Below are 27588 nucleotides of genomic sequence, written 5' to 3'. Positions count from 1 at the left end.
CAATGTCCCACCCCAGTTTGGCATGTCTCGTATTGGGATTCCACTCGGACTAATCTCTGACTGACCTTATCCAGATGTGAATGGAAGGTGGAGATCTCCTGTGTCATTGATTTTTCCTCTGCTGCAAGGTCCATAATCTTAGACTCTGTGGCTGATATGGTGGTACCAAAGGCTGTGATCTCCTTCAGAGGAGGATCAGTGGCAGGATATGGTAGAATTGATGTTTCCGGCTACTAGGGAACGTGGGGAGGGGGGCTTGGAGCAGTTCACTGGATTTGAAAACAACTGACAGACCATAACATTTGTGCGACGTCATGTGTTAGAGAAAGTGGTACACAGCCCAGGTTAAGGTGCCTCTGGGCATCAAACGGGGGCAATAACAACTGGCAATGAAGTAGTAAAGTCTTACAAAAGCTCATCTGAGGAAAAAGATATATGCATTCAGGTTGTTTCTTCCTCAGAAAAAAGTACAGTAGTATGTCTGATCCCTCTTTGATTAAGTCTTTCTGATCTACCTATGCCACTTAAATAACTGGCCTGGCTCATACCCTGAGGCGTGATGTTTCAAGATGTATCAGCTGATGGCCAGTCTGAGGCTAGAATTCCTTGCAATGGTACATTATTAGAGGTCAAGGACGAAATACTGCAAGCGTAAACCCAATACTGGGTCTGTGCTTCAGGGAACAGAATAGTGCACCATTCCAAAATGTTGCACTCAACTCTAGTCTAATGTTAATAGTTGATGGTCATCACGGTACACCACTGACAATCCGAAATAAAAAAGATGGGCTATACCTTCTGCCTCATCTTTACTCCTATACTTCTCTCCCCCAAGAAGTAAAGCAGCTAACATTCTCGGCCTATCAATGGAACACAACTTCCCATGTACCATCAACTTCACCAAAACCTGTGGTATGGTAACACCTTGCTTGCCAACGCTAATTAAGTAGTAGGAAGGAAATAGGAAAGAGAGATTGAATCCCATTGAAGTTAGAAGAGGATTGATTGCAACATAATGTTCACCTTGCTGCAGAAGTACCAGGATTTCTTACCAGACCGGGACTATGCGTAGGAGGGAATCAGTGTGACCAGACCTGAAGCCTATGAGTGCCAAACATACCCACCTGCTAACCCCTGAGGAGAGAACTAAATTATATTAGTATTCGCACATATTTAAGTCTTCTAATATGATGGTGTTCTGCCTTGCACACAATGGGCAAGTCTGTGCTTGTTCGAAGCAACATATAGTATACAACCAAGCTCTTTAGCTCTGACCCTGTGAGTTCTTTTTGCTAGGGGTCTAGAGGCCACTATTCTAAAAGGCAGTTCAGGGCATATGATCCACCCTTATCTGTCTTAGTGGCCGTTTCAGCAGATGTGAAGGAATGTTGAAGAGGGAATTAAGTGGACTGGGCGGTGGGATACAGGTGGGTTGGGGAATAAAGAAATGCTACACACTTGTAATCCTGGTTCTGCATTGTAGGTATTCTCACTGAAGTCCTGAACATAGAATAGTCCCACCTGTGCACTGGGACCCCAGAACGCTTCTCTATACATATTTCCTGACGTTGGAGGTTACCACCTCGATGATGAACAGTCTGGTGAGACCTCCACAAGTCTGTGACAGGCCAGTTTTAACTGCATTTTTTACTGCAGCAAAAACTATAGTAGTCAAATTATAATTCTAAATCTAAACAACATTGCAGCATTTAAAGTAGAAACATGTCCTATATTGAAAGGCAACCTAAATCCCGGCTATGGCTACAGAGGAAAAAAATTAAGCGAAAGGTGCCTGTCGAGCTAAAAATGCATAGTTGCACTCAATATGCACTTTAGCTTTAAGAGAGCCAGCAGCTTCCATTGCACTATTCTGACTGCTTTTTTTACAGGTTCGGTTCTTTTTTAACAGAAGAGTATGATATGCCAAAAAGAACTATGAACACAAGTGTATTTCTTTATATTACATTTACAGTCAGGAAGAAGGGAGGGTTGTTCATGATTTCAGTTAGAATACCTATGATGTAGAATTAGGATTACATGTGAGTAACATTTCCTTCTGCGTCATAGGATGTACAATGAGTTATGAACGCTGAAGAGAGTTGCAAACATATCCCAACTTCATGACTGTCAATGCAAGAAAGAGAAACATTCTATACAAGTAAGACTTGTAGAAAAGTTAAGAAATCGGAGTAGGGTACGTAAAACTAATTTGCAGTGTTGTTTGACCCACAAGGGCATCAGTTTGAGACTCTTCAACCAGACAATGCATAATTACAGTATGAAATTATTTCCAAGTTGCTGCCTTACATATTTCTAGAAGAGGAACTTCTTGATACAATCTGCAGATGTCACATTTGATCTAGTGGAAGGTGCTCTTGGCTTTCCAGGTAAAGGTTTATTTGCTATCTGATAACAACATGGAATGCAAGACACTTTCTAGTAAGCAGATGTTTAGCCTTGTACGTAGAGGTCCACAATTTATTTAAAAAAAAATTAAAATGTGTTCGTTTTATTTAGATAAAACTAAACCCATCAGAAAAGCAAGACTCTCTTTAAGTCTAAGAATGTAGTGATCTCCCTGATGGAGATGAAGGATTGGGGACGAAAACATGGAGTAAAATTGTTATGGAATTCTGAGACAACTTTAGGAAGAAAATAATTCTGCGTTCTTAAACCTACCATATTGTGAAGAAAAATCAATTAGGGTTCAGTGGATGATAAGGCTTGGAATTCATGGACTGTCCTGACATAGGTAATTGCACCTAAAAAGGCAAAGTTTCACGGGCAAATGCTACAATGTGGATTTATGAATAGGCTCAAAAGAAGCAGCTATAAGTTTAGAAAGAACCAAATTCAGCTCTCACGGGGGAGCAGGCCTTTTAACAAGAGTTTTCCAGATAGGCTTTGATGACTGGTAGTGTAAAGAACACCCTTTGATTTAGGCCTTTTCTGTATGCTGTTATAGCAGTAAATCGAGAACACACACTGCTCCCCTGGCATTTGGCTTTCTCACTACTGACATAAGTAACCAGTGCTCATTAAATTACACAGAATAGCACATCATGTACCTATAAACTGAATGACAAGCTTGACAAATTCTAAGGGGTGTTGGGTACTTTCCTTGGAAGAGGGTGCCTCCTGAACTATGTACCGTCTTCCGCCCTCCTCCTTTGACACTGGGTTGGCTCTTTCCCGAGAAGTATAGTATACCTGGCAACATATGGCAGTCTATAGCGGAACAACTCCACGCCCTCTACCCTCCAGGGATGTAATCCTTCAGTTAACACAAGTGACGCCTTCCCCCACGCCGTCACCAGTGAGTGAGCTCAGGTCGTGTGGAGACCTCTGCGGGACCCCCTTACCACTCTACAGATTAGCCTCCCACATTGCTGACTTACCTGACCTCAGAAACCCAGCGACAGTTGATAGGACATGCTGTCAAAATGCCCGATCATTATTACTCTAAACGTCAATTGATTGTTTCATTACATCAAATGCAAAAAAAATACTGCACTGTGTACATACGAAACATGTGGACATTTACCTCAAACAAGAAACACATTTCTGTAGTAGGGGATCTCTGTGTATAGTCATAATCTATGAATAATCCCCGCCCATGTGCGGGGACCCCGGAGCAATCAAAAATATCTCTTAAGCTGTCCCGCATTTGCAAACCTGCAAAGACACTTAAGAGACAGACAAAATAATACAGCCTAATCACAACAAGGCTGCACTGGCCAGCACTTCCTCTGAAGTGAACACAAAAGCCAAAATAAAGTTGAAATGTCATTTTTATTCACATTTGACATGTTCCTTTGTTATCACACACTCCCTTCACCAAAATCCCTTTAAACAATAGAGAGGAAGGGGTGGACAGACAAGCCCTATAGGCTGTCATTATGTGTCTGCTAAAGGGATACCGTGCCTTTAAGAAACTCTCCAGAGACCCCCGGTATCCCAGGATGCACAGCCAACACAAGTTACTTTCAGTTCTTTTTTCCGGCTCCCGCTAGCAGGACCCTGGAGCTTGAGCTCTACCCTTTTGGGTGGTTTAATTGATTAAAATCGGATTTTTTGGATTAATAGTGGTTTCATTCGACGTCTAAAGCCTTTGTCTACTACTGCCTGCAATCTGGAGCAGTTTTGGCCCACTCTCAGCATGGCTTTATTCGATAAATGCCCTGAGTGTGGGAGGAAGAAGGCTAAGACGGACCCACATGATGTGTGTATCCTCTGCTTGTCGCCCTCACATGTCCCGGCTGCCTGTGACATCTGCAGCACCTTTTCGAAGAGGACCCTGAGGGACAGGGAGAAGACTCGCCTTCAGGGACAGGAGTTGCAGAGGACCGGTGGGACTTCAGGGCATGGAGGGTCCCATTCCCCCTCCTCCGCCCATGCTTCAGCCCCTGGAGGGACCTCCGGGCAGAGCAAGGAGCAGAGACGGCACCTACCGGCTGGTAGGTCGCGTTCGACGTCGAAGGCGACGACGTCGACGGCGAGAGAGAAGGCACCGGTATGTTCGCCGTCGATCCAGGGCTCTGGATCGCGGCAGCCTCGGCGTTCGACGTCGAGGGAGGGGCCGGCGAGACCCGGGACCGGGTCGCCGTCGCAGGTGTCACGGTCGACGTCCACAACACATCGACGTCGTACCGAGCCCCATGGACTTCACTCGCCGCCGTCGCCGTCTGCCCACGGCTCGACGCTGACGGAGTCGACGCCGAGATCCCGGCGCCCGCCGTCGAGGCGGAGGCGGTCGGCGCCGAGACACCGGCGGTCGACGTCGAGACACCAGCGGTCGACGTCGAGACACCAGCGGTCGACGTCGAGATCCCAGCGGTCGACGCCGAGACACCGGCGGTCGACGTCGAGACACCAGAAGTCGACGTCGAGGCGGCAGTCGACGTCGAGGCAGACATCTCGGCGACGGAGATCGAGGCGGGGTTCGACGCCTAGGAGGCATGGGTCGACGTCGAGGAGACATGGGTCGACGACGATCGACTGCGGGACGGCGCTCGTCGTCGAGGGCGAAGAGACGCCGGACGAGGTCGACGTACAGTTCGACGTCCCAGACATCGGGGAATACGTCCTCTGTGATTACGATCTCCAGTCGGGGATCGGGGAGGCGCGGACGTTCTCCTTCGGTGGCTTCCACGCGGGACAGGCCCGCCAAGAAGAAGAGGAGAGTAGCCGCGAGCCCGGACAATGATGGGGGCTCTCCGGCTAGAAGTGATGGGGCTTCGGATCATCTGACCCCGCTGCGTACCCAGCGGCCGCCTTTGCCTCCGGTGCCCGACCTTCCACCGGCGCCTCCACCGGTGCCTGCCCTTCCTCCTCCTCCCCCTCCTCCTCCGCCTCTGCCCGTGCCTCTGCTGCCTGCTGCGCCACCGCAGCCACCGCCTCCTTCCCCGAGGGTTCCTCACCGGCAGAGATCTCGCTCTCGCCCTGGCAGACGATCACGGAGTAGGCGCAGATCCTCCACTCGCTCTGGACATGGTCGACGGAGGTATCGGTCTCGTTCCAGAGGGTCGAGGGGCACGTACTCTTCTGGGGCTGGCAAGTTTTCGCCCTCGCTGTCGGAGACGCCTCCTACCCGCGTCTCTCCAGTGGATGACATTGCCACGTTCCAGGAGGTGTTGCTGAGAGGGGCTGCGAAGTTGGGGATATCAGTGACTACCCCTATTCCCACTACTTCTGTGATTTTTGAGACTTTGCATAAGGTACATCTGTCGCGCCCCCTCCTCCCGCTGGTCCCAGGGTTGGAGGAACCTGCTATGGAGGTGTTCTTAACGCCGGCCGTGGTGAAGCCGGCGCCCTCGAGACTGTTGAAAAAGTACAGGGCCCCTGACTCGGATCCGGCGTTCCTCAGAGTGGATCCCCCACCGGATTCTGTTATCGTGGCGGCGGCTCGTAAGCAACACTCTACGACGCCTTCATCCACGGCTCCCCCGGATAAGGAGAGTCGCAAAATGGACTCCTTGGGGAGGAGGATGTGCTCCACGTCGGCCACTACGATGAAGGCCGCTAGCGCCTCCGCTCTGTTGGGGCGCTATGACAGGTCTCTTTGGGACTCCCTGCAACAGTTCGCGGCCTCCCTGCCCAGAGACAAGAGGGAGGATTTTCAAGAGGTGCTGAACGAGGGCATGATGGTCTCTAATCAGATCATCAGTGCGGCGGGGGACGTGTCGCTGCTGGCGGCCCATGGGTACTGCCATGGCATACACATGAGGAGGCATTCCTGGCTGCGGCTGACTCCGCTCAAGCCGGAAGCGCAGCAGAAGATCGCCAATCTACCATTCTCTGGCACAACGCTATTCGGGTCACATGCGGATGACGAGATGGCCCGCATGAAGGCTGAAGCGGAAACTCTGAAGGCGGTGGGACTGGAGAGGCCCAAGGAGCAGAGGAGGTCCTTCCGATCCTCGGGCAGGCGCTACGCCAAGCAGAGGGGCCAAGGGCGTCAGTCGGGCCCCCAGCAACAGCAGCAGTACCAGAGGCAGCCCTTTCAGAAGCGCCAGAGGGGCAGAGGCCAGCATCAGTCCTCGGCGGAGAACAAAGGCCCGGCCGAGTCGAAGCCCTGAAAAGTTACTTCCCCCTCATCCGTTACCCGCTCCGGTGGGGGGAAGTATTCAACACTACCTGGCAGAGTGGAGGACAATAACGCAGGACAAGTGGGTGCTGAATATTGTTTGCAATGGCTACTGTCTTCGTTTCACCAGTTCGCCTCCACAGATTCCACCAGTGCGCTCCTCCAACATGGTGCGGGAGCTCCAGCGGGAGGCAGACGTTCTGTTAAAAAAGAAGGCGATAGAAGCTGTTCCTTTGAAGCAAAAAGGAAAAGGTCTCTACTCACGGTTCTTTCTCGTAAGAAAAAAAGACAAGAACGAGTTCAGGCCTATTCTGGATCTGCGTCAAGCAAACAGGTGGATCCGCCGAGAAAAGTTCCGTATGTTGTCCCTGCATCAGATTTACCCTCAGTTGCATCGAGGAGACTGGCTGTGCGCCATAGATCTGCAGGACGCTTACTTTCATGTGCCGATCGCACCAAAGCATCGCAAGTTCCTGAGGTTTCTGGTAGGCAACAACCATTACCAGTATTCAGTACTCCCGTTTGGCCTGAAGTCTGCACCGCGGACGTTCTCCAAGTGCATGGCAGTGGTCGCAGCACACCTGCGAAAGACCAAGGTGTTTGTGTACCCATACCTGGACGACTGGTTGATCAAAGCGTCCACTTATCAGGAAGCCCAGTGCCATTTCAACAGGACGGCGGCTTTGCTTCACCTTCTGGGGCTGCACATCAACATGACGAAGTCAGTGCCGATCCCTGTGCAGTGTCTCCAGTACTTGGGGGCTTCAGTCAATACCTTGACCGCAATCGTGTGTCCTTCGGAGGAGAGACGCTTATCAATCCGTGGGAAGGCTCTGCATCTCATCTCAGCCCGCTCTCCTACGGTGAGGACGGTGTCTTCCTTACTGGGGTCGATGGCTTCTTGCATCTTCCTCACCCCCAATGCACGTCTGCATATGAGGCCCCTGCAGGAATGTCTGGAGGATCAATGGGACCAGAGGCGGGGGCGTTGGGAGGACAAGATCCAGTTGTCTCAGCACGCTCGGCAGTCTCTGAAATGGTGGTGTTCCCCAGAGAATGTCTGCAAGGGGACTCCTTTTCACAAGGACATTCCGGTCCAAACCATAGTGACCGATGCGTCTCTCCAGGGCTGGGGAGCGCATTCGGGCCCTCTTCAGATTCAGGGGATATGGTCGCAGATGGAGACGACTTACCATATCAACTTTTTGGAACTCAGAGCAGTACACTTGGCCTTGAAGGCGTTCCATCCCTCCTTCAGGACGTCCTCCCTGCTGGTTCAGACGGACAATACTACGACCATGTATTACCTCAACAAGCAGGGGGGCTCCCGTTCACGCACCCTGTCTCGGGAGGCACAGGCGATCTGGAACTGGCTGGTGGCCAGGAATCTGACGATCACGGCGACCCACCTGCCGGGAGTGCAGAATGCCCAAGCAGACGCGCTCAGCAGGCTCGTTCAAGAGAACCACGAGTGGGTGCTAAACGACGACGTGCTAAGAGACGTCTTCGCAGAATGGGGCACTCCGGATATAGATCTGTTCGCTACGGCAGAAAACAGCAAATGCCGCGACTTCGCGTCCAGGTACTACCAACCAGGGACGCTGGGGAATGCCCTATGGATCAGCTGGTCCAACAGCTTTCTCTATGCCTTTCCACCCATTCCCCTGATTCCGGCGGTGCTGATCAAGCTGTCGCAATCCAGAGCCAGAATGATCCTGATTGCTCCGGAGTGGCCGAGGCAATGGTGGTTCACCGACCTTCTTCACCGGTCTGTTCTGCCACACCGACGCCTGCCGTGCCGGCCGGACCTTCTCACGAAGTTCGGAGGGCCGATGGTTCACCCCAATCTCTCGTCCTTGAGTTTGGTAGCATGGCTCCTGAGCTAGTGCAGTATGGACACTTGAACCTGCCTCAGGACTGTATGGAGATCTTGAAAGAGGCTAAGAGACCGTCTACGAGGACTTCCTACGCCTATAAGTGGAAGAGATTCTGCTTATGGTGCAAGGCGAAGGACTTTGACCCTACAGCCTGTAAAGAAGACGTTATTTTGCCTTATCTGCTGCAGTTAGCTCAGTCTGGGCTTAATTTTCAATCTATTAAGGTTCATCTCGCAGCTCTGACTGCGTATAGGAAGGGCCCTTCTCAAACCTCATTTTTTCATATCCCTGTGATTAAGGATTTTTTGGAGGGTTCGCGTAAGGTGTTTCCCCCTGTTAGAAGACCTTCTCCACCTTGGGAATTGAATGTGGTGTTATCTAGATTGATGAGGGAGCCTTTTGAACCTATCCATAAGGCTTCGTTGCAGCATTTGTCTTGGAAGGCTGCCTTCCTGGTGGCCATTACATCGGCCAGGAGGGTGAGTGAGATTCAGGCTCTGTGTTGCCAAGAGCCGTATACTGTTTTCCATGCTTCTAAAGTAGTGATGCGTACCCATCCTAAATTTTTGCCTAAGGTAATATCAGATTTCCATGTGAATCAGATAATAACTTTGCCTACGTTTTTTCAGCATCCTTCCTCTCCGGCGGAGAGGTCTCTGCATTCACTTGATGTGCGTAGGGTGTTGAAATTCTACCTAGATAAGACAAAAGATATCCGCAGGTCGGATCAACTGTTTGTTAATTATGGTTCGGTGAGAACTGGTTTAGCTACCCCAAAGCAGTCCATTTCCAGATGGATTGTTTCCTGTATTCAGCTTTGTTACCAAAAAGCTAATAAAACATTAGGGGGTAAGCCTACGGCACATTCGACTAGAGGCAAGGCGGCTACTACCGCTTTGCTTAGGAATGTTCCCATTGCTGACATTTGTAAGGCTGCCACCTGGAAGTCAGTCCATACGTTTACAAAGCATTACTGCCTGGATTCTGATGCTCGGGCAGATGCGCAGGTTGGACAGGCTTCGCTGAGGAATTTGTTTGCACAGTGATTTGTTGGTGGTTGGTCTTACTCCACCGCTTCTTGTTGGTTGGGATGGGCTTGCCATTCTATTCATAGATTATGACTATACACAGAGATCCCCTACTACAGAAGGAGTAGTTTCTTACCTGTAACTCCAGTTCTGTAGTAGGGGTATCTCTGTTATAGTCATAAGCGACCCTCCCTCCTCCCCTGTGGAGTAACCTGACGGTATCAGGCCTGTTGTTATACACCTTCAAAAAGAACTGAAAGTAACTTGTGTTGGCTGTGCATCCTGGGATACCGGGGGTCTCTGGAGAGTTTCTTAAAGGCACGGTATCCCTTTAGCAGACACATAATGACAGCCTATAGGGCTTGTCTGTCCACCCCTTCCTCTCTATTGTTTAAAGGGATTTTGGTGAAGGGAGTGTGTGATAATAAAGGAACATGTCAAATGTGAATAAAAATGACATTTCAACTTTATTTTGGCTTTTGTGTTCACTTCAGAGGAAGTGCTGGCCAGTGCAGCTTTGTTGTGATTAGGCTGTATTATTTTGTCTGTCTCTTAAGTGTCTTTGCAGGTTTGCAAATGCGGGACAGCTTAAGAGATATTTTTGATTGCTCCGGGGTCCCCGCACATGGGCGGGGATTATTCATAGATTATGGCTATAACAGAGATACCCCTACTACAGAACTGGAGTTACAGGTAAGAAACTACTCCTTATCCCCTTAGGAGTCCCTAAACTCCTGGGGTCGATGGTTCATGATCTGAATGACAGTTACCTGGCATCTCCTACGGCCTTTCTCCAGAAGAAAGTAACACTGGCCATGCTATGCTTAATTTCCTTCTTCGCTGATCGCTGAGTCGGCGGGAAGAGATCTAGTCAAATTACAGTGGCGGGGATACTGCCATAGAGAAAAGGGGGCCAGCTCCTAGCCCCTAAACTTGGTTAGCAGGACACAGCTAGCCATTTCAGCAACCCATAGCATGTGTGGCCATTACCAACTGACGACCTGGACATCACAGGTCGGTGTGACTCGTACTGCTCCTCACTCGACACGTCCCAGTCCCGGCCGCTCTATCCCCAAAAGATGCTTTCCTAGCTCCTCGGCGTCTCACCCTCCCTTATGGGTGAGGGCCTGGGCGTGCCTCAAAGGGGCATTCACAGCTGAAGCCACGATGGATTTTCCCACGTGTAAATCACCGGTAAAGATGGGTACTTAGGTGAATTTTAGAAGACTGGCAAGCCGTTTCTTGTCCTCCTTCAGATGCATGCATGTCCAGAAGAGGTGAAGACAGGCTCTTTAGGTGCCGCCAGTACCCTCCACCCTAAGGAGAATACATACCTGCTGGAGTGTGCTAGTTATCGCCCCATCTCACTGATAAATGTGGACTGAAACATCATTGCTAAATATGTGGACCTAAAAATCATTCCTAAAATTCTAGTGACTTGGCTGCTGGGCAACGTCACCCCTCAATGAATCCATAAGTCGCAGAGGAGATTTGTATCAAACCGTTGTCCTCCAACCAACTCCGGACCTGGGTGCACTTACTCTGACAAATAAAAGATGATCCTGAAAAATGGCATTAATAGATGTACCCCGCAGGGATTCCCCCCCTTCTATTTTTGCTTGCGCTGGAGCCTCTGTCCACGGCTATATGCCTTTCACCCGCAGTCCAGGGTATTCAAACAGGCCATAGTGAGAGAGATGCACCACTCCACGCTCGACTGTCTGGGATAGCCAGGCTGCTTTGCACGTGAGCCCGGAGGGGGACGGGAAAAGGTGGGAGGGGCCTACTGGTAGGTTGTGGCCATGGTCCTGTCTTTCCAGTTATTGTCTGGAGGCTGGTGTCCGCATATTCCCATCAACTAATGGTAATAGGTGAGAGAACTTAGTTTTTGTTTCAGCACAATTATTATTGTGTTATTATTGAGTATGTTATTGCTGATTGTTGTTAATTGGTCAATGCCCATCTTCCCCTTATCCACCCCGAAGAGGTGGGTCTACTTTAAATGAAAGAATGATGTTGGGTTCAGTTTTAAAAGGTACAATAAATGTGGTTTACTTTCAAGATGATGTATTGGTGTTTGGTGACACAAAAGAACATCATGACTTTGTTTTGAAAGAAGTTTTGAGTAAAATGGACAATGCAGGTTTGACTCTCAAAAAAGAAAAAAATGCAAATTTGGAGTTGAAGAAATGGAGTATTTAGGTTATACTTTGTCTGCTGGTGGGATCAAACCTAAGCGTGATTTGTTAGAAGCCATAAAGAAAGCTCCTGCACCTTTAGATAAAGACCAACTCCGGTCTTTCTTAGGTCTTATAGAATATTATGCCAAGTTTGTACATAATTTTGCAGAAAAAACAGAAAAAATCAAGATGCTTCTCAGAAAAGGCTACAAGTTTGTTTGGTCTGATGAACAACAAGATACATTTGACACCAAATTTAGATCAATTCTCACCGTAGATGCCAGTGCGGTGGGAATTGGGGCTGTTTTAGCACAGGTACATACCTCAGGAGTAAAAACGGTGGCATTTGCGTCAAGATCTCTTACAAATTCTGAAATAAATTATTCGGTTATAGAGAGAGAAGCCTTGGCTGCAGCATGGGGGACTGAGTATTTTCGCATGTATTTATGGGGTTTTCACTTTACATTAGAAACAGACCATAAACCACTTATTAAGATATTGTCTCCTGGTGGTGCAGGTAAAGGTTCAGCAAGATTAGCTAGGTTGGCTGCTTGTCTGCAAGAATATTTATACAAAATTGAATACATTGCAGGATGGAAGAACTGTCAAGCGGATGGGTTGTCTAGGTTGCCTCTACCGTGGTATGAAGTAGATAAGTTGAATGTGGAGTCTTTTCAATGTGAAGGTGCAGTGGCTGCAATTGATGAACTAGGTGAATTGTGTAATGGAGCTGTGGATAAAAGTCAATGGAGTGTGAGTATGTCTAAGGATGAAGTTTTAAAAGTGGTTAAAGATTACATTGTCAAAGGGGGTAGGCATGAGAGTACCCTTCCCATTGCTGTGAGGCCTTTTGTTGAGTTAGGAGTTATCTATTTTTGATAAAGAGGCAAATATTATAATGAAAGAGGATAAAATTGTTCCTCCACAAGATTTGAGATTTGTTTTGTTCAAACTTGCACCTGAAGGTCATATGGGTCAATCCCTCACGAAGGAAAGGTTAAGGGAACATTTTTGATGGCCCGCTATGGATCACAGGTTTCTGATTGTGTGGAGAAGTGTGTTGAGTGTATGGAAAGTGAAAAAAGGTTGAAAGTGGGTAACCAGTTGGAATTGGGAAAAATTGAAGATCCTGGTTTACCTTGGCACACTGTGTGTTTAGACTTTATTGGTCCATTTATTGGTCTTAATGTTGATCTAAAATTAGGAGTAGTCATGGTCGATATGTCAAAATGGCTAATTGTAAAGTTTGTCAAAGAGATCACTACAAAGAATACTATTCAGGTTCTGTCTGAGATTTTTAGGGAAGAAGGTTACCCTGTCAAATTGATCACAGGTAATGGCACTCAACTAACCTCTACAGAAATGACGATGTTTCTAAAATCATGTGGTGTTGTACATACCAGAACATCTTTATACAACCCACAGGGAAATGGCATTGTTTTTTTTAAAAACCTATTTTATTAATCGATTGTACAGGTGTTACAGGACCCTGAATATCAGTCGACAACAGATTCACATTGCAGCATATTTCTATAGCAATCTATTTGTACATTTGCCATAAATATATCTTGAACAATAACAACCCCCCCCCCCCCCCCCCCCCCCCCCAAACTCCCCCCACCCCATCCGTCGCACCATATCCATGGATTCCCCACCACAGCCTTAAGGCCCCACAGCCACGTCGTATTGCAGTAAGATGAATCCCCCGGTCTTCCCCTCTTGCCTGGCGGCCCCCCTTCTCGACCAGTCTCCCGAGACATCCCCATAATTAATCCTCTTCTTCCACTGGTGGCTCCAGCCACAGCCCCCGGTAATCCGCCCACCGTTTCCATATTTTATAATGCTTGCGTGGACATCCTCGGGCTACATATATGGGCTGTTCCAGCCCCATACAAAAATCTAGGCCGTTTTTCCATGCTGTGATCGATGGAGCTCTAGGTGCCTTCCATGCCCTGGCGATATCCCGCTTTGCCAGCGTAAGGCCTAGCCGTAGCAAGTGCCGCTTGTATATGTTGCCCCCAATGCCCTCCATAACATGTAGTAATGCAAATCGTGGCGTGCACGGGATCGCCCACCCCAGCACCTCGGCCAGACAGGTAGTTACCCCCCTCCAGAATCGGTCCAGCGCTGGGCAATGCCAAGTAGTGTGTATAAATGTCCCTTCCTCCTGACCACACCTAAGACAGCCCGGAGCAGCAATCAAGCCCGCTCGGAACAGTCTGGCCCGGGTAAAGTACACCCTGTGCAGGTATTTAAATTGTATGAGGCGCAGTCGCATCGCTATAGCTGCTTCCCTTGGGGATGCCAGGGCCTCCCTCCAGTCGTCCTCATCTAAGGCATCCACGTCAGTTTCCCAATCTCCCCGCAGCTTCTAAAGCTTCGTAGAGCAATGGATCACCAGGCCCTGATAGATCCTTGAGATTTTTGGGGTTTCCAGATCCCCCCATAAAAAGTCTCGCTTCTTGCGGGCTAAAACTCTGGGAGTGATGTCAGACCCTCCAGGCTGGGGGACAGTGCATGCCGCAGTTGCAGATATCTGTAGAACTGTGATTGAGGCATAGAGAATTCTCTCTGCAAATCCTGAAATGATTTAAGTGTCGTACCGCTCATACCATTTCCCAATGTCGAGATGCCTATGTCATCCCATCCGCGGAAACCTCTCAGCGCCATCAATTCGGGGAAGCGCCCATTGCTCCAGAGGGGGGTTTCTTCAGTTAAAACATTCCACCAGCCCATCCGACGCAATGTCTGCCGCCAGATCAGGAAAACCACTCGCGTGGCCGACGGTAGGCTGCTGCGCACCGACGCCGAGTACAGGATAGTGCGTAATGTATTAGTTCCCATAAGTATCCTCTCCAGCGCATATGCCGGGTCTCCTCTATCCCCATACCACCACTCGTTTAGAACAAGGAGGTGCGAGGCCTGATAGTAGGATAAGACATCCGAAGACGCAAGTCCTCCGCAATACGAGGATAGGAAACGCGTTCTAAGGGCCACTCGCACTCTGCCCCCCTCCCACAGAAACTGCCCCAACACTGAGTTCACCTGTCGGAACCATCGAGGCTGGATCGGGTATGGATAGTTTTGCAGTTGGTATAGCAGCTTAGGTAGTGCCACCATCTTGAATATTGCGGACCTGCCATACAGCGTCAATGGCATTCGAGACCAGGTCTTGAGATCCGTGCGGATCCTTTCCCATACTGGCGCTACATTGCGGTCCCAAGAAAGCTCCGGAGCTTCCGAAAGGAACACCCCCAAGTATTTCAATCCTCCCACCGCCAGCTGAATATCCCGTGCCCACGCCCCGGGCCCCGGACATTCCCCCAGCATCCACAGCGTGGATTTGGAAGGATTCATATATAATCCCGATGTCTCTCCAAAGATCTGCATGATCCATAGGAGTCGCGGCCCTATGCGTCTAACTTCGTAAGGAAGAAAAGGACGTCATCTGCATATAATGCGATTCTGTCCGACACCTCCGGAGACCACTCAAAACCCCGGATCTGCGCATCCACACGCACCCACGCCGCCAACGGCTCCATGGCCAACGCAAACAGGTACGGGACAGGGGGCATCCCTGTCGCGTGCCCCGTTGTATGAGAAAGACAGTAGATGTCACCCCCGCCACCCGCACCGCCGCCATCAAGTCTGTATAGAGGAGCTGGAGATAGGAAAGAAAGCTCGGACCCAGATTGAGTCGGCGCAATAAGGCAAACAGATATACCCAGCTCAAGGAATCAAAGGCCCTATCCATGTCCGCCAACAGTAATGCCGCCCTCTCCCCAGTCTGCCGAACTGCCGCCACCGCCACGTGCGCCCGCCTTATATTGTGTCTAGTGGCCCTCTTGGGCATGAATCCCGCCTGATCTGGATGTATAAGAGTCGATATATGGGGCAGAAGACGATTAGCTAGTGCTTTGGCCAGGACCTTCGCCTCTACATTGAGGAGGGAGATAGGCCGATACGAGGCCCGTTGATCCGGGGGCCGGCCGGGCTTGAGAAATACCACCACCTTCGCGTGTCTCCAGTCCTGGGGAAGCATGCCCCTCTCCCTGGCCTCCTCCACTACAGCTCGATAATAAGGGGCCAGTTGTATGTTATAGCGTTTGAAGAATTCACTTGGAAACCCATTGGGCCCAGGCACCTTCCCTGAATTAAGTTCCCCCAAGGCCGTGTTGAGCTCTTCCTCTGTCAGCGGAAGCTCCAGACGATCCCGCACCTCATCCGATATCTGTTTAGGGGGTAGGTCAGCTAGGAATTGCTCTATGGTGGCCGCCGGCAGGCACTCCCGGGGGGCATAAAGCTCCGTGTAATAGGCAGCAAAGCTTTCGGCTATAAGGAGTTGATCAGTGATCGGAGCTTCTGTATTATCTATTAAACCCGGAAGGGTCTGAGCGTGAAAGGCGCCCTGGCAGAGCCTGTAGAGCATCGTCCCGGACTTGCCCCCCCACTGATAAATCCTGCTACGTGTCGCCAGCCAAGTCTGGCGAGCTTCATCCAGAAGAAGGGCTGCGCATGACTGTTGGGCCTGGAGCAGTTGCGTCACCCACCGTCTTCCTCCCTCCTCCCTAGCCTGTCGCTCGAGTGCCTCAACGGAGGCCTCCGCTCGTATCAGCTCTTCCCTGCGCTTGCGGCGGTCCGCCGAACACCAGGAAATGTCCACCCCACGTAAAGTTGGCTTCAAGGCCTCCCACAGGGATCCCACACTCGACACCGATCCCTCATTGGAAGCAAAATAATGGGCAATAGCTTCCCTCATATGAGTACTATAGGCTACATTCTGTAGGTGCCACGGCGACAAACACCATCGAAATGACTGCCGCCCTCTGCCTATGGCCAGCTCAAGGGACACTGGGGAATGATCCGATAGGCCGCGGGGGAGGATCTCAGCGAGTACCACTCCACTTGTCCGCACGCGGGGAAGAAATATGTAGTCCAGTCTCGAGAAAGTGGCACGAGCTGCTGAAAGATACGTGTATTCCCGCCTATCCACGTGAGTCCACCGCCAGACATCAACCCAGTCAAGACTAGTCACTAGGGAGCTGGGTTTCGTGGGGCCACCTCTCCGCCCCCCCACTCCGGTCCCTGGCCAGATCTATGACATCATTCCAGTCCCCTCCCACGATAGAGAGCATATCTGGCATGTCCGCCCAGAGGGCCAATTCCCTCTCCACAAAAGACCACTGTAAGGGGGGGGGGCGTACACACTACCCAAGATCACGGGGACTTCCCCAATCGTACCCCTGATAAATAAATAGCGGCCCTGTGGGTCAATCCATTGCTGCGCGTGTACATATGGGACCCTACGATGAACCAGTATCGCTACCCCTCTGGACCCCCTCGCAAACCCCACATGAAATATCTGGTGATACCCATATCTTTGCAAACATGGGGTCTTCGTACCCAAGAGGTGCGTCTCCTGCAGCATAAAAATATCCGCCCGAGCCCTCTTAGCCTGATGTAGTATTGCCCCTCTCTTAATTTTATCAAGTGCCCCCCTCACGTTCCAGCTTAGAATTCGGAGGGTACCTGGGACTCTTGTGTCCCCCGTCTGTTCGCTAGCCATTGGGAAGGAACCTCATCCCCCTCCCCCATAGAGGACTGCAGCTAGATGTAGGACCAATGTCAGAAACCCACCAGGAAAGTGCGACGCGGAACCAATAACAACGCCCCCCCCCCCCAACAAACCCCCCCACCCCATACCTCAATAACACTGAAGCATCTGTCGCGGCGGGGCAAGTACCCAGCTCCCAACCGGGGAAATGGCACCGCCCCATCCAATGGATCCCAAACTCACAGCCCATGGTCCTCAGGCCAGATCCCGACCCGGACAAGTCCGGCGGAAAACGAGCCCACTCCTTCGTTTCCCCGACCATTACATCTCAAGAGGGAAATGGCATTGTTGAAAGGGCAAATTGCATGGTGAAGGGGGTGATCCAAATGGCAGTATCAAATAGAGGTGATGTGAAAAGCATGGTGAATGATTTGGTATGGGCCTATCGTACAACTGAAAATACGGTGTCTAGAAAAGTTCCTTTTCTGGTTATGAGAGGGCGTCCTGCCAGCACTAAACCTATTCCAGCATGGTTGAAGGATTGTCTTGGTTTGGCAAATCTCAAATGTGACAAAGTAGGAGATGACAAAATTTCAATACATAAGGTAAACATAAGACCCAATTATTTAGTAAAAGTCAAACCTGGTCGCATTAGTGCTGGGTTTACTAAATTTCGAGGCCCATATAAAGTTAAAGCTGTACACAGTAGATACGTAACTTTATATAACGGTGAGAATTGGAATCTGAGAAGAGTTGCTCTTTACAGAAACAGCAAATTACATGATGTGAAGGATGAAATGGAAAGTAATCTCAATCCTCATTTGCTTATGAGTGATGATGAAGCATGTTGTGGGAGATCTTCTTTGATGGTGCCAACTGATTGTGGCGACAATATCACTAATAGAGTCATGTCTCAAAGATCTAGATGTTCTCCCAGATATTTGCAAGATTATGTATGCGGGGGTTTTTGAAGTTTGTTAAAATGTGTCAATTTATCTATTGATTTGCATTTTATAGGTTTTTCATTTTTATTTATTTTTATCCTATAGGTATATTACATGGTTAACCTCGTTATTGTATTTTATATTGTTATCATCTAAAAGAGATAAAGGAGAGAGGATGTGTTGTATTCTTAAGTTGTCACATTGCAGAATATATGTTCTGGTGCTTTAAATACAAAGTTCTATGTATAGTTCTAGTGTTGCTATGTTCCATGACATAGCTGTATTCACCTGCTGTCAGTTGAAAGCTGGCTGCAGTGGGAATACCAACGTTATCTCTGCGCTTCCAATAAAGCATCTATTTTATCTGAACTGGTACCTGTGTGAGATTATCTTCAGTTACAACAAATGATGTATGGGCCTTGTCTCCAGCAAGCGTCGAGATCCCAAAATGAGATAAACCTGTAGGAGAATTCACCCAGAAGACCAAAGCAATCCACATGAAAGCAGCAGCTGTCGGGTGCCACAGAGTGCGCAGGAGGTAATATGAAGAAAGACGATGGGCCCCTTTAAACAAAAACTGCTCGTCGCCAAATGAAGAGGTGGGTCTTCTGTCAATGATAGAGGCGGTCAGGCGAGAAGAAGTTTCTTCAAAGGAAAGTTGCTTTATTAATAGGAGCCCACGTCCCGAAGATCCTCTATCCATCAGTTCCCAACTTGAGTTGGCAACCAATGAGAAGGAACATGGATCTGTACACAAATATAAACAAGGCGTGCATGCAGGTTAACAGCCAGCATGCACACAGATGTAAACATAGACATGAAAGAAACACTAACACCGTTACAAACCTCCCACCTTTGTTACCCTTTTTTCATGCTTTCCACCCTTTTGTCCCCCACCCCCAAACTAGCGACCCAGCAGAAAAACTGTTAACTCATATAAATTCTGTTTTTTTTAACTTTATTATGATTAGAAGGCTCTAGGCCTAAATCATAAATTGCTTTATGTTTGTGAATGTAAACTCCTGCCCAGATCCTCTTTCTTTTTTGTATACATGTGTGTCGGTACCGTATTGTTTCAATTCATGATAAATAAATGTTGCCAACAAAACCCATATAGTACTGCGCTCAGGAAAGCACTGCTCCAAGTGAAATCCATGTGTCGAAGCACAATTAGATCAAAAGGTGGTAGGAGTAATTGCGCTACTTGGAACCTCAGTATGGTACTCTTAACACAGAGTCCTTCTGGTGATGCCCTGTGAAGGGCATCACCAAAACAGACATGAACAGGCAGCCTATTAAGATGCGTATGGAAAGTTGTTACTCAATCATTCCCTATTTCGCACAGAGAAAGGTCGCCCCTTCCACCGTTTTGAGTGCTCTTGTCCCCACAGTGCCCACGAAGAACAGCTCTCCAGTCAGCGATTGTGCTAACTTTAACTGCTAATTTGTGTCAGATTGATAGAGGGATGATAGGTCATTCAGTGAGCTGTGCCTTGCCTGCCATCTTGCCTAATAGAGCTAGCTTGGTGAGTGCTTTGTGGTGAAAGAGTCTCGGGCACTCTGCTTGCAGTTGCACTGCCTAAAATGCAGCGGTTCACTTTCTCAACAGGGGCAGTCATTCCTGCCCTTAACATCCGGTCACTGAGGCCTTCAAAAATCAAAAAGAAGCAAGGGGCTAGGGAGTTCTCAAGAGAAGCCTTAAGTTATGATCCTGCCACTTCCCCGTCTGTATTGTTAGGCCCTTTAATTAGATTCCAATGATTTTCTAAGTGCATCCTTTTGATGGCCTCACTGTTTTTTATATCAATTTATATATATTGGTGTACTGACAGCTAACCATGAAGTAGAATTTGTTGGGAAACATTTCCTCCATTGTACCTACAGAGTGTGGTGTTGAGTGCAACAGTGGCTGTTGTTGATTTGAGCATTTTCCAATGGGCATTTTAAGTTTCGCCAAAGTAAATTTTGAAAGCAAACAATGCTTAGCATTTATTGAAATATCACTGTCTGCAGCACATTTGAGTGTTTCAATAAAATTAATTTCACTTCTGATTTGTTTTATCTCTCTTTTACATCTTTAAGAGGGCCGTTAATTTATAAAGGTATTGAAACTAATTGTCAGCCTGTAGCTAAGTTAATTCCAGGTAGCTATATTAAGTATTGTTTGGAGTGTTCGTATTATTTTCCGTGACACATTACCTTTTTCCTTGGGAGTCAATAGTTGAAGTGGAGCTTCCGTGTGCAATCAGTCTTGTTTTTTTACTTGTCTCATTTTAATTTACCATTTTTTTTCTCACCAGGTGCCTGCATAGCTGGAGAAGACCCAGCAATGGATTTGAATGAGCTTCCTAACCTTGAGGAAATCTACACTTCCTTGTGCTCCTCCACCATGGAAGACTCCGACATGGACTCTGGTTTGGAAGAAGATGAACCAAAGTTGAACTATATGGCAAAGGATTCCACCATCTTTGTTGCTTTCCAGGGGGACATGAATGATGAAGATTTTAAATGGAAACTAGAAAGCATTCTAGATAATGTTCCTTTCCTGCTACAAATGGGTAAATATGGTTTCTCAGTACATTAATACCTTAAAACATCTGTCATTCATTGAGTGCCAAAGTGAACAAGAGTCAAGGGAATGTTTGACAAAATGTAAATAAAACTGTTATTAGAGGTCCATTGGAGTTGTTGAGTTTTAGAAGCAAAAAGTAGTAAATCATTTTTTGGGGCTCCAGTATTCAGACTATTTCCCCTCAAGTGGTCACTACCATTAAGTTCTTGTTGCTTTACCTGCGATGTAAGCCTCATTGAAGGCATAACGCTTACGTTTACAATTTACAGTGAAATCTAATACATGCAGTAAAGGCCTGGTATACTCAAAATAAATGCTTGTCTTTTGAATTCAGGTGATGTAGTTTGGTCACCATTCAGACCTCGATGATTAATTAGGTGAGGTGTGTCGGTTTAGGTTGTGCACAGTTTATAAATGAACTGACAAGGCCGGTAATGGATGCAAAATAATCCTTTGAAGTATTCATTTGGCTGCTTAGCCAATGCTACTGTAGGATTTAACATTAACAGTGCCTAAAGTTTCGCAGTATTTCACTGCTCAAATGGCAGAAAGTTAATATGTGTATCTACATATGAATTTCCCAGTACTGGAAATTAAGCCCAATGAAACGTAGTTGGTTTCTCCATGGCCCAATAAAACTGTGATAGTAGGTTTCTCCATGGCTAGGATAATTCATATCTTCCTATATCAATGTGATGAGAATGGTGGATCTGTCCCCCAAACTCTCCCTCCTATAAATCCAAACGTGAAGTGGTCTGCCTTTCTAAGGTGAAGTGTGGGAACCCAGAACTATACGAAGGCTGACATTGTCAGCACAGTTTGGTGTTCTATGAAATGCATGTGAATATGCCATTTTGTAAAGCCATAGTTTGATATTTTCAGCGCAGTCTGTCTAAGAAGTGATGGTGCGATCCATACAACTCCTATCTCCATTACATTTTCTTGGTTTCTGTTATTTATGTAGTGGTAGAGATGGTGGGGTTCCCTTCTGGCAGCAATAGCACTTGCTAAATTTTTCTAAAAAGAATGTGACCTGAATGTAGTCTTTCTCACTATGTAGTGTACTCATCCACACATGTGAAATAATGTTTGTATCAGAAAACATCTGGCAACTCAGGATGTTAGAAATGTTTCTCTTGTCAGCATATATTGGGTTTTATTTGACATACTTGATGACATTATTTTTTTACCCTAGTTTTACATTTGCTGTGCTTTCTAGGTAAGTTAAAGGTGGTGTAATTCAGGCATGTCACCCATTTCTAGATTCCAGCGGGTCTGTAGTGTACACCCCTCGTGGGTGGCCAGGCCCACCGCTGTGGACGGCATTTGATTGTGCGCAGTGTGGAGTTAAAATAACAAATGATGGATGCATGTTGAACAATGCAAACATTCACCCACAGTCACAAAGACCTGGTTTTATTCCACAGTTTGTTTATTTCACCACGCTACCCCAGTATGGACTCAGCCGCCATACGCAAATCAGTCTTGACCTTGTTCTGTTTGGACCCAGCCATATGCAAATCCGTCTTGACCCTGTTCCTCATGGGAACAGTACAGCCCAAACTGAGAAGCCAGGTCCTCTTTGGATCGGAAAAAAGCATCCGGGGACCGGTTTTGGGGTATCACCCCTCATCAGCCAGGCTAACTTGAATTCAGTAGTGCAGTGAGCACGGGACCCATGTCTGGGCATACCCCACTCACTTAGGGTCACAAAAGCAAAAAAGAACAAATGATGGACAGAATGCTGAACAATGCAAACATTCACCCCCAGTCACAAAGATCTGGGTTTAATCCATTGTATTTATTGGTCACCACGCCACCCCAGTTTGGACCCAGACATATGCAAATCAGTCTTGACCTTGCTCCTCATTGGAATAGTCCAGACCGAACTGCCAAGCCAGGTCCTCGCTGAACTGGAAACAAGACTGGGAAGGTAGACTTTTGCATCATCGCTGTTGTCATCAACAACTTATTATAACTACGCAAATTCTTAACTAGACCCGACGATGGTTCCGTCACCAAATTCGCAGTCTCTGTGGCCTATTCCTGAAGCCCAACGAGGAGAGACCCAATGACAAAGTTACAGTCGATGAAGGAACCATCGATGAAGCGGGACCTGGTGATCATAGACCAACTCACGAGGGGAAAAACCGTTGAATAAAGATTTGACAGCGAGGCAACCATTAACGAAGGAACTGTCGATGCCGCTGAGATCCACTTCGTTGAGGAAAACATATTTTTTGCCTTAGTCATTGATTGCTCCAAGAAATAAAACTTCAACATAGGTTCTCCCAACACACAGCTCACAGAGTAAAGTTTCATCCCTTCCACCAGCACATCTTCTAGACGATGATGATTCAGAAGACAAGGGCCCCTTTGGGGTAGCTCATAGCCCATCAGAGCTTCACATCAAGTGCTAGGGGGATGAGGATGATGAAGGGCAGTACTATGATGAATGCTATTATACTGCTGGAGATCAATCTGAGCAGTACCAGGGGGAATGCTCCTCTTATGAACAACAGGAGCAACAAGAACAATCCATTAAAATGGCCATGTCTTTAGTGAGCAGCTTGCAAAATATGCTCCAGGACTATCGCAGGTTCCCTGACACAGCTCCATCAAAGCAGACGCCAGCCAAAATAATCTCCCCCATCAAGACTTGTGACTTCTCCTGCAACCCCACTTCCACAGGTGGCTTCTATCGTAGCTAACTGTCCAGCTGACGAACCACCTTCCACGGACGAAGATGGAGAGGAAGGGGAAATAAGGGACACTGCCTCAGTCCTTAATGAATTGGATAATTTTCTAATCCCAACTCCATCCCCTCCAGTACCACCCCCAACAGATTCCCCACCGGAGGATATTAGTGGATTATCAACATCTGATGGAAAGAGCTGCCAGGAGGTTTGAGCTTCCGCTTATCACCAAACAAGCTGATTCTTTCCTTTTTGATTTTAAAGTGCCCACCCAAAAAATCTGTTCGGGATATCCATATCATTGACTTTATTTGGCAAGAAGGCCTCAAATCATGAAATGTCCGGCTACAGTATCTGCTGTCATCCTCAGGCTTTTAAAAAAATAGTACAAAAGCTCCTAAAGACTCTCCAATATGCTTAATTGGCCAACCAAAACCAGTCTCAGTTGTATCCCAGGAAGCCCAAAGTTGTCCAAGAATCCCAACAAGGATGGTCACAGGCTTGATAATATCCCAAAGATATTCTCTTCTATGGCAGCCACAACAGTTAGGGTGGCAAACTCCCTGGCAGTATTAGGCTTATACGACCGAAAAATGTGGTCAGACCTTTCTAGATACCTTGACCTCTTGCCTGAAGATGCCAAAATAGAAGCCCGTAAGATCCTCCAAGAAGGAGAGAGAACATCGGCTGAGATCATAGTTTGCTTTATTGATGTCTCAGCAACAGGATTCAGATAGCTCTCTAGTGCTAGAGGTCGTACGTAGACATGGATGGCTAAAAGCCACATCTTTCCGCTTTGAGGTCCAAACTGAAATGCTAGATTTAAAATTTGATAGCAAATCATTGTTTGTTAAGCATGTGGACGAGGTGCTTCAGTCCCTCAAGGCTGATACGGACACTGCCAAGGCATTGGAACTCTTAAGTTTCGGAAGCAGCCCTTTCGAGGAGCTGGGGGCAGGGGAACATATTCCTATAGAGGTTGTTATCAACCCTACAGAAACCAATATCAGTCTGGTCAGTCTCAATACCCTCAACAATATCTTCAACAGCAACAGAATTGCAGACAACCACTAACTGCAGCATATAAACACACAACCGGAGGAAAGTTCTCTTCCCGAGGCAGAGATTTCAACAGAAAACAGTGACCTCTTCATAATGCCGGCTACCCCACACAACTCACCCAATCCACTGGCAGGCTGGATTTCACATTATTACCATCAATGTCCCCTTATAACATCAGACAAGTGGGCGCTCTATGTGATAGCCCAGGGCCATACACTAGAGTTCATCAAAACACCGCCAAACACCCTGCCAAAGGGACCAACCCCATTACACCTGAAACCACTCCTCGTGCAAGTATCCACCATGCTAAGAAAAGGAGCGGTAGAAGTAGTCCCGAAACCACAGAGAGGCATGGGGTTTTACTCTAGTTTCTTCCTCATTTGCAAGAAGTTAGGAGATTGGCACCCCATTCTTGACCTCTGCAAATTAAACAAATTGCAGAAAAAACAATCTTTCTGCATGGTGATACTCCAAGATATACTTCACCTTCAGAAGGTAATATGACAGCTTTGAATCTTCAGTACGCATGCGTCCATGTACCAATTTACCTGAAACATCGCAGGTTTCTGCGATCCAAGGTAGCTGTCACCCACTATCAGTTTACAGTCCTTCCATTCAGACTAAAATCGGCACTGCACATTTTCACCAAAATCTGAGTTCCAGTGATGACCTATCTCAGACAGGGTGGAGTTCAGGATTTCAATACCTGGATGACTGCTGATAAAGGCACTAACACAACAACAAACAATTAAGGCCACAACAACCTGTCAAATATTATTCCGCAGACTAGGTCTCACTGTCAGTGACCAGAAATCTCACTTGAATCCGACAACTACCTTGACATTCTTAGAAGCATTTTTGGACACGGTCCAGAACAAAGATTTCACATCACAAGACAGACAAATAAAAACTAGCGAAAAGACTGTTCACAAAAAAAGTCAGTTTCTGACTGGATATACAACTCGCTTCTCGAAATGCTTTCTTCATGCATTCACCCCATACCGAACAATTTATGGATGTGGCCACTCGCAGTGGAATTGGGCAAGCAGTAGCTGCAGGCCCAAGGCTCATTGGAGGACATTGTTCACATCACTCCAACAATGATTCGAGACATGCTTTGGTAGATGTGGACACAGACATCAAATTTATCAAGGGTCTATCATTTCTGGCACAAATACCTGAGTATATCATAATGGCAGATGGGTTTCCAGAAGGTTGGGGTGGTCATCTGCAAGACGTAATGACCAGCGGAAAATGGAATTCCAAGGAAGCAAAACTGCACATAAATCTGCTGGAGCTGAAAGCCTTCACTTTGGCGTTAAGATCTTTCCTCCCAAGATAGCACACTCATCGGTGCTCATTCATACTGACATTACCACCAGCATGTTTTACATCAACAAGCACAGAGGAACACGATCAGAACCACAATCTCTTCAGGCAGAGGAGATTTGGAACTGGGCTCTGCATCATCACATAATGCTCAGAGCAGAACATGTGCCAGGAGTATCCAACATCCTCGCAGACTCATTAAGCAGGACCAACATCACCTACCACGAGTGGGAGCTACACAAAAAAAACTCTGGACACCTATTCCATCGTTGGGGCAAACAAAACTTAAACCTGTTTGTGACAAAGCAGAGCAAAAAAGCCCTACTCTTCTCAAGTTGGCATCACCAGGAGAGATCGTGGGGAAATGTGGTTCAATGTGATGGTCAGGAATCTAATCTTATTCTTTTTCTCCGATCCCAAGGTTTCTCATGAAAATGAAGAGAGACTCCTGCCGAGTCCTCGTCTGTGTTCCAAGGTGGCCCAAACAGTTTTGGTTCATGGAGTTCCTGCTCCTATCTGAACAACCTCACTCACTTTCAGCTCAAACCAATAAAAATGCTGCTGACAATGAACCAGGGTCAGGTCCGTCATCCCAACCTGACATCCCTACACTTATCAGCCTGGCTCCTAAGTTCAATGAGTTTGCCATGCCCGATATTCCTTCCGTCTGCAGGGAAATACTTGCGAAAGCAAGGGCACAGACCACTAACAAAACCTACAGATGCAAATTGAAGCGCTTTTGCATCTGGTGTACAAAACACACAATTCACCCTTTCTTTTCATTAGAGCAAATTCTCCTGCAATTACTCCATTTAACAAAATCCAGATTAACCTATTTTTCCATCATAGTGCACCTGGTTGCAATTTCCAGAATTAGACGTTCTAGTGACACACCGTCTTTGTGGTCCAGCAGAGTCATAAAACAATTCCTAAAAGGTCTATTCAGGACATTTCCTCCAGTAAAGAGACTCCTGCCATCGTGGCTCCTGAATGTGGTTCTAGGCCAACTCATGAAAGCTCCATTCAAGCCCACAAACAAGGCCGCATTGCAATACCTCACTTGCAAAATTGCAATTCTCCTAGCTCTCACATCTGCCAAGAGATTTAGAGACAGTCAGGCATTTAATATTCAATTCAAATCAGGCTGGACCCTTTACCAGACCAGCCTTACCATGACATGGACTGGTGTGAGGAATTGGGTGAGGCCAGAGGACTTGATACCTCTCCAGATTCTGGCATTCTTTCTCCCTCTACTGTGGCAATGGGGAGGGAGCATCATACTCTTTGGTGGTGCGAAGGGCAGCTGAGGTGCTGTGCCGTGAGCTCCCTTCGGTGGCAGTCAAAACGAACATCTTGACGGGGGCCCTGGAGTCTGGTCTCTCCCAATCAGAACCCTTGCTGCCTTTCAACGAGACCTTAACTGATGTCCTACTGGGCACCTGGTCCAAGCCTAGCTCAGTGGTTCCTGTGAATAGGACAATTTCCCGATGCCATCGCCCTGCACCAATTGATCCATCTTTGCTCACCACCCACCCTACCTCCAAGAGCTTGGTAGTCCATGCCTCTACCTCTCAAGGTGAGTTTCCTTCTGCACTCTCGGATAGGGTATCCAAGAGGCTGGTTAGTTGGGGTAAGAAAATGTTTTCTTCCTCCAGCCTTGCATTACAGTCTGTGAACACCGGAAATGGTTGTGAAGTTCTGCCACAGCTCCCGGAGGAGGCCCGAACCATCATCTTCTAAGCGGTGTTGGTCGGTAGAAA

General features: G+C 47.6%; 1 protein-coding gene across 2 annotated transcripts in view; it reads left to right on the top strand.

Moving 5' to 3' along the window:
- The window catches only part of NCOA6 (nuclear receptor coactivator 6), a 389704-nt gene that overhangs the window by 72773 nt on the left and 289343 nt on the right, over positions 1–27588 (top strand). For both annotated transcript variants that reach the window (XM_085619104.1, XM_085619103.1), the window contains exon 3: positions 20470–20727. In XM_085619104.1, coding sequence (XP_085475230.1) covers positions 20499–20727 — 229 coding nt within the window. In that variant the 5' untranslated portion in view covers positions 20470–20498. The remainder of the gene's footprint in view (positions 1–20469; positions 20728–27588) is intronic.

Source organism: Triturus cristatus, chromosome 7, assembly GCF_964204655.1.
Source record: "Triturus cristatus chromosome 7, aTriCri1.1, whole genome shotgun sequence".
Classification (NCBI taxonomy): Eukaryota; Metazoa; Chordata; class Amphibia; order Caudata; family Salamandridae; genus Triturus; species Triturus cristatus.
This window is presented reverse-complemented; position numbering and strand designations above follow the sequence as displayed.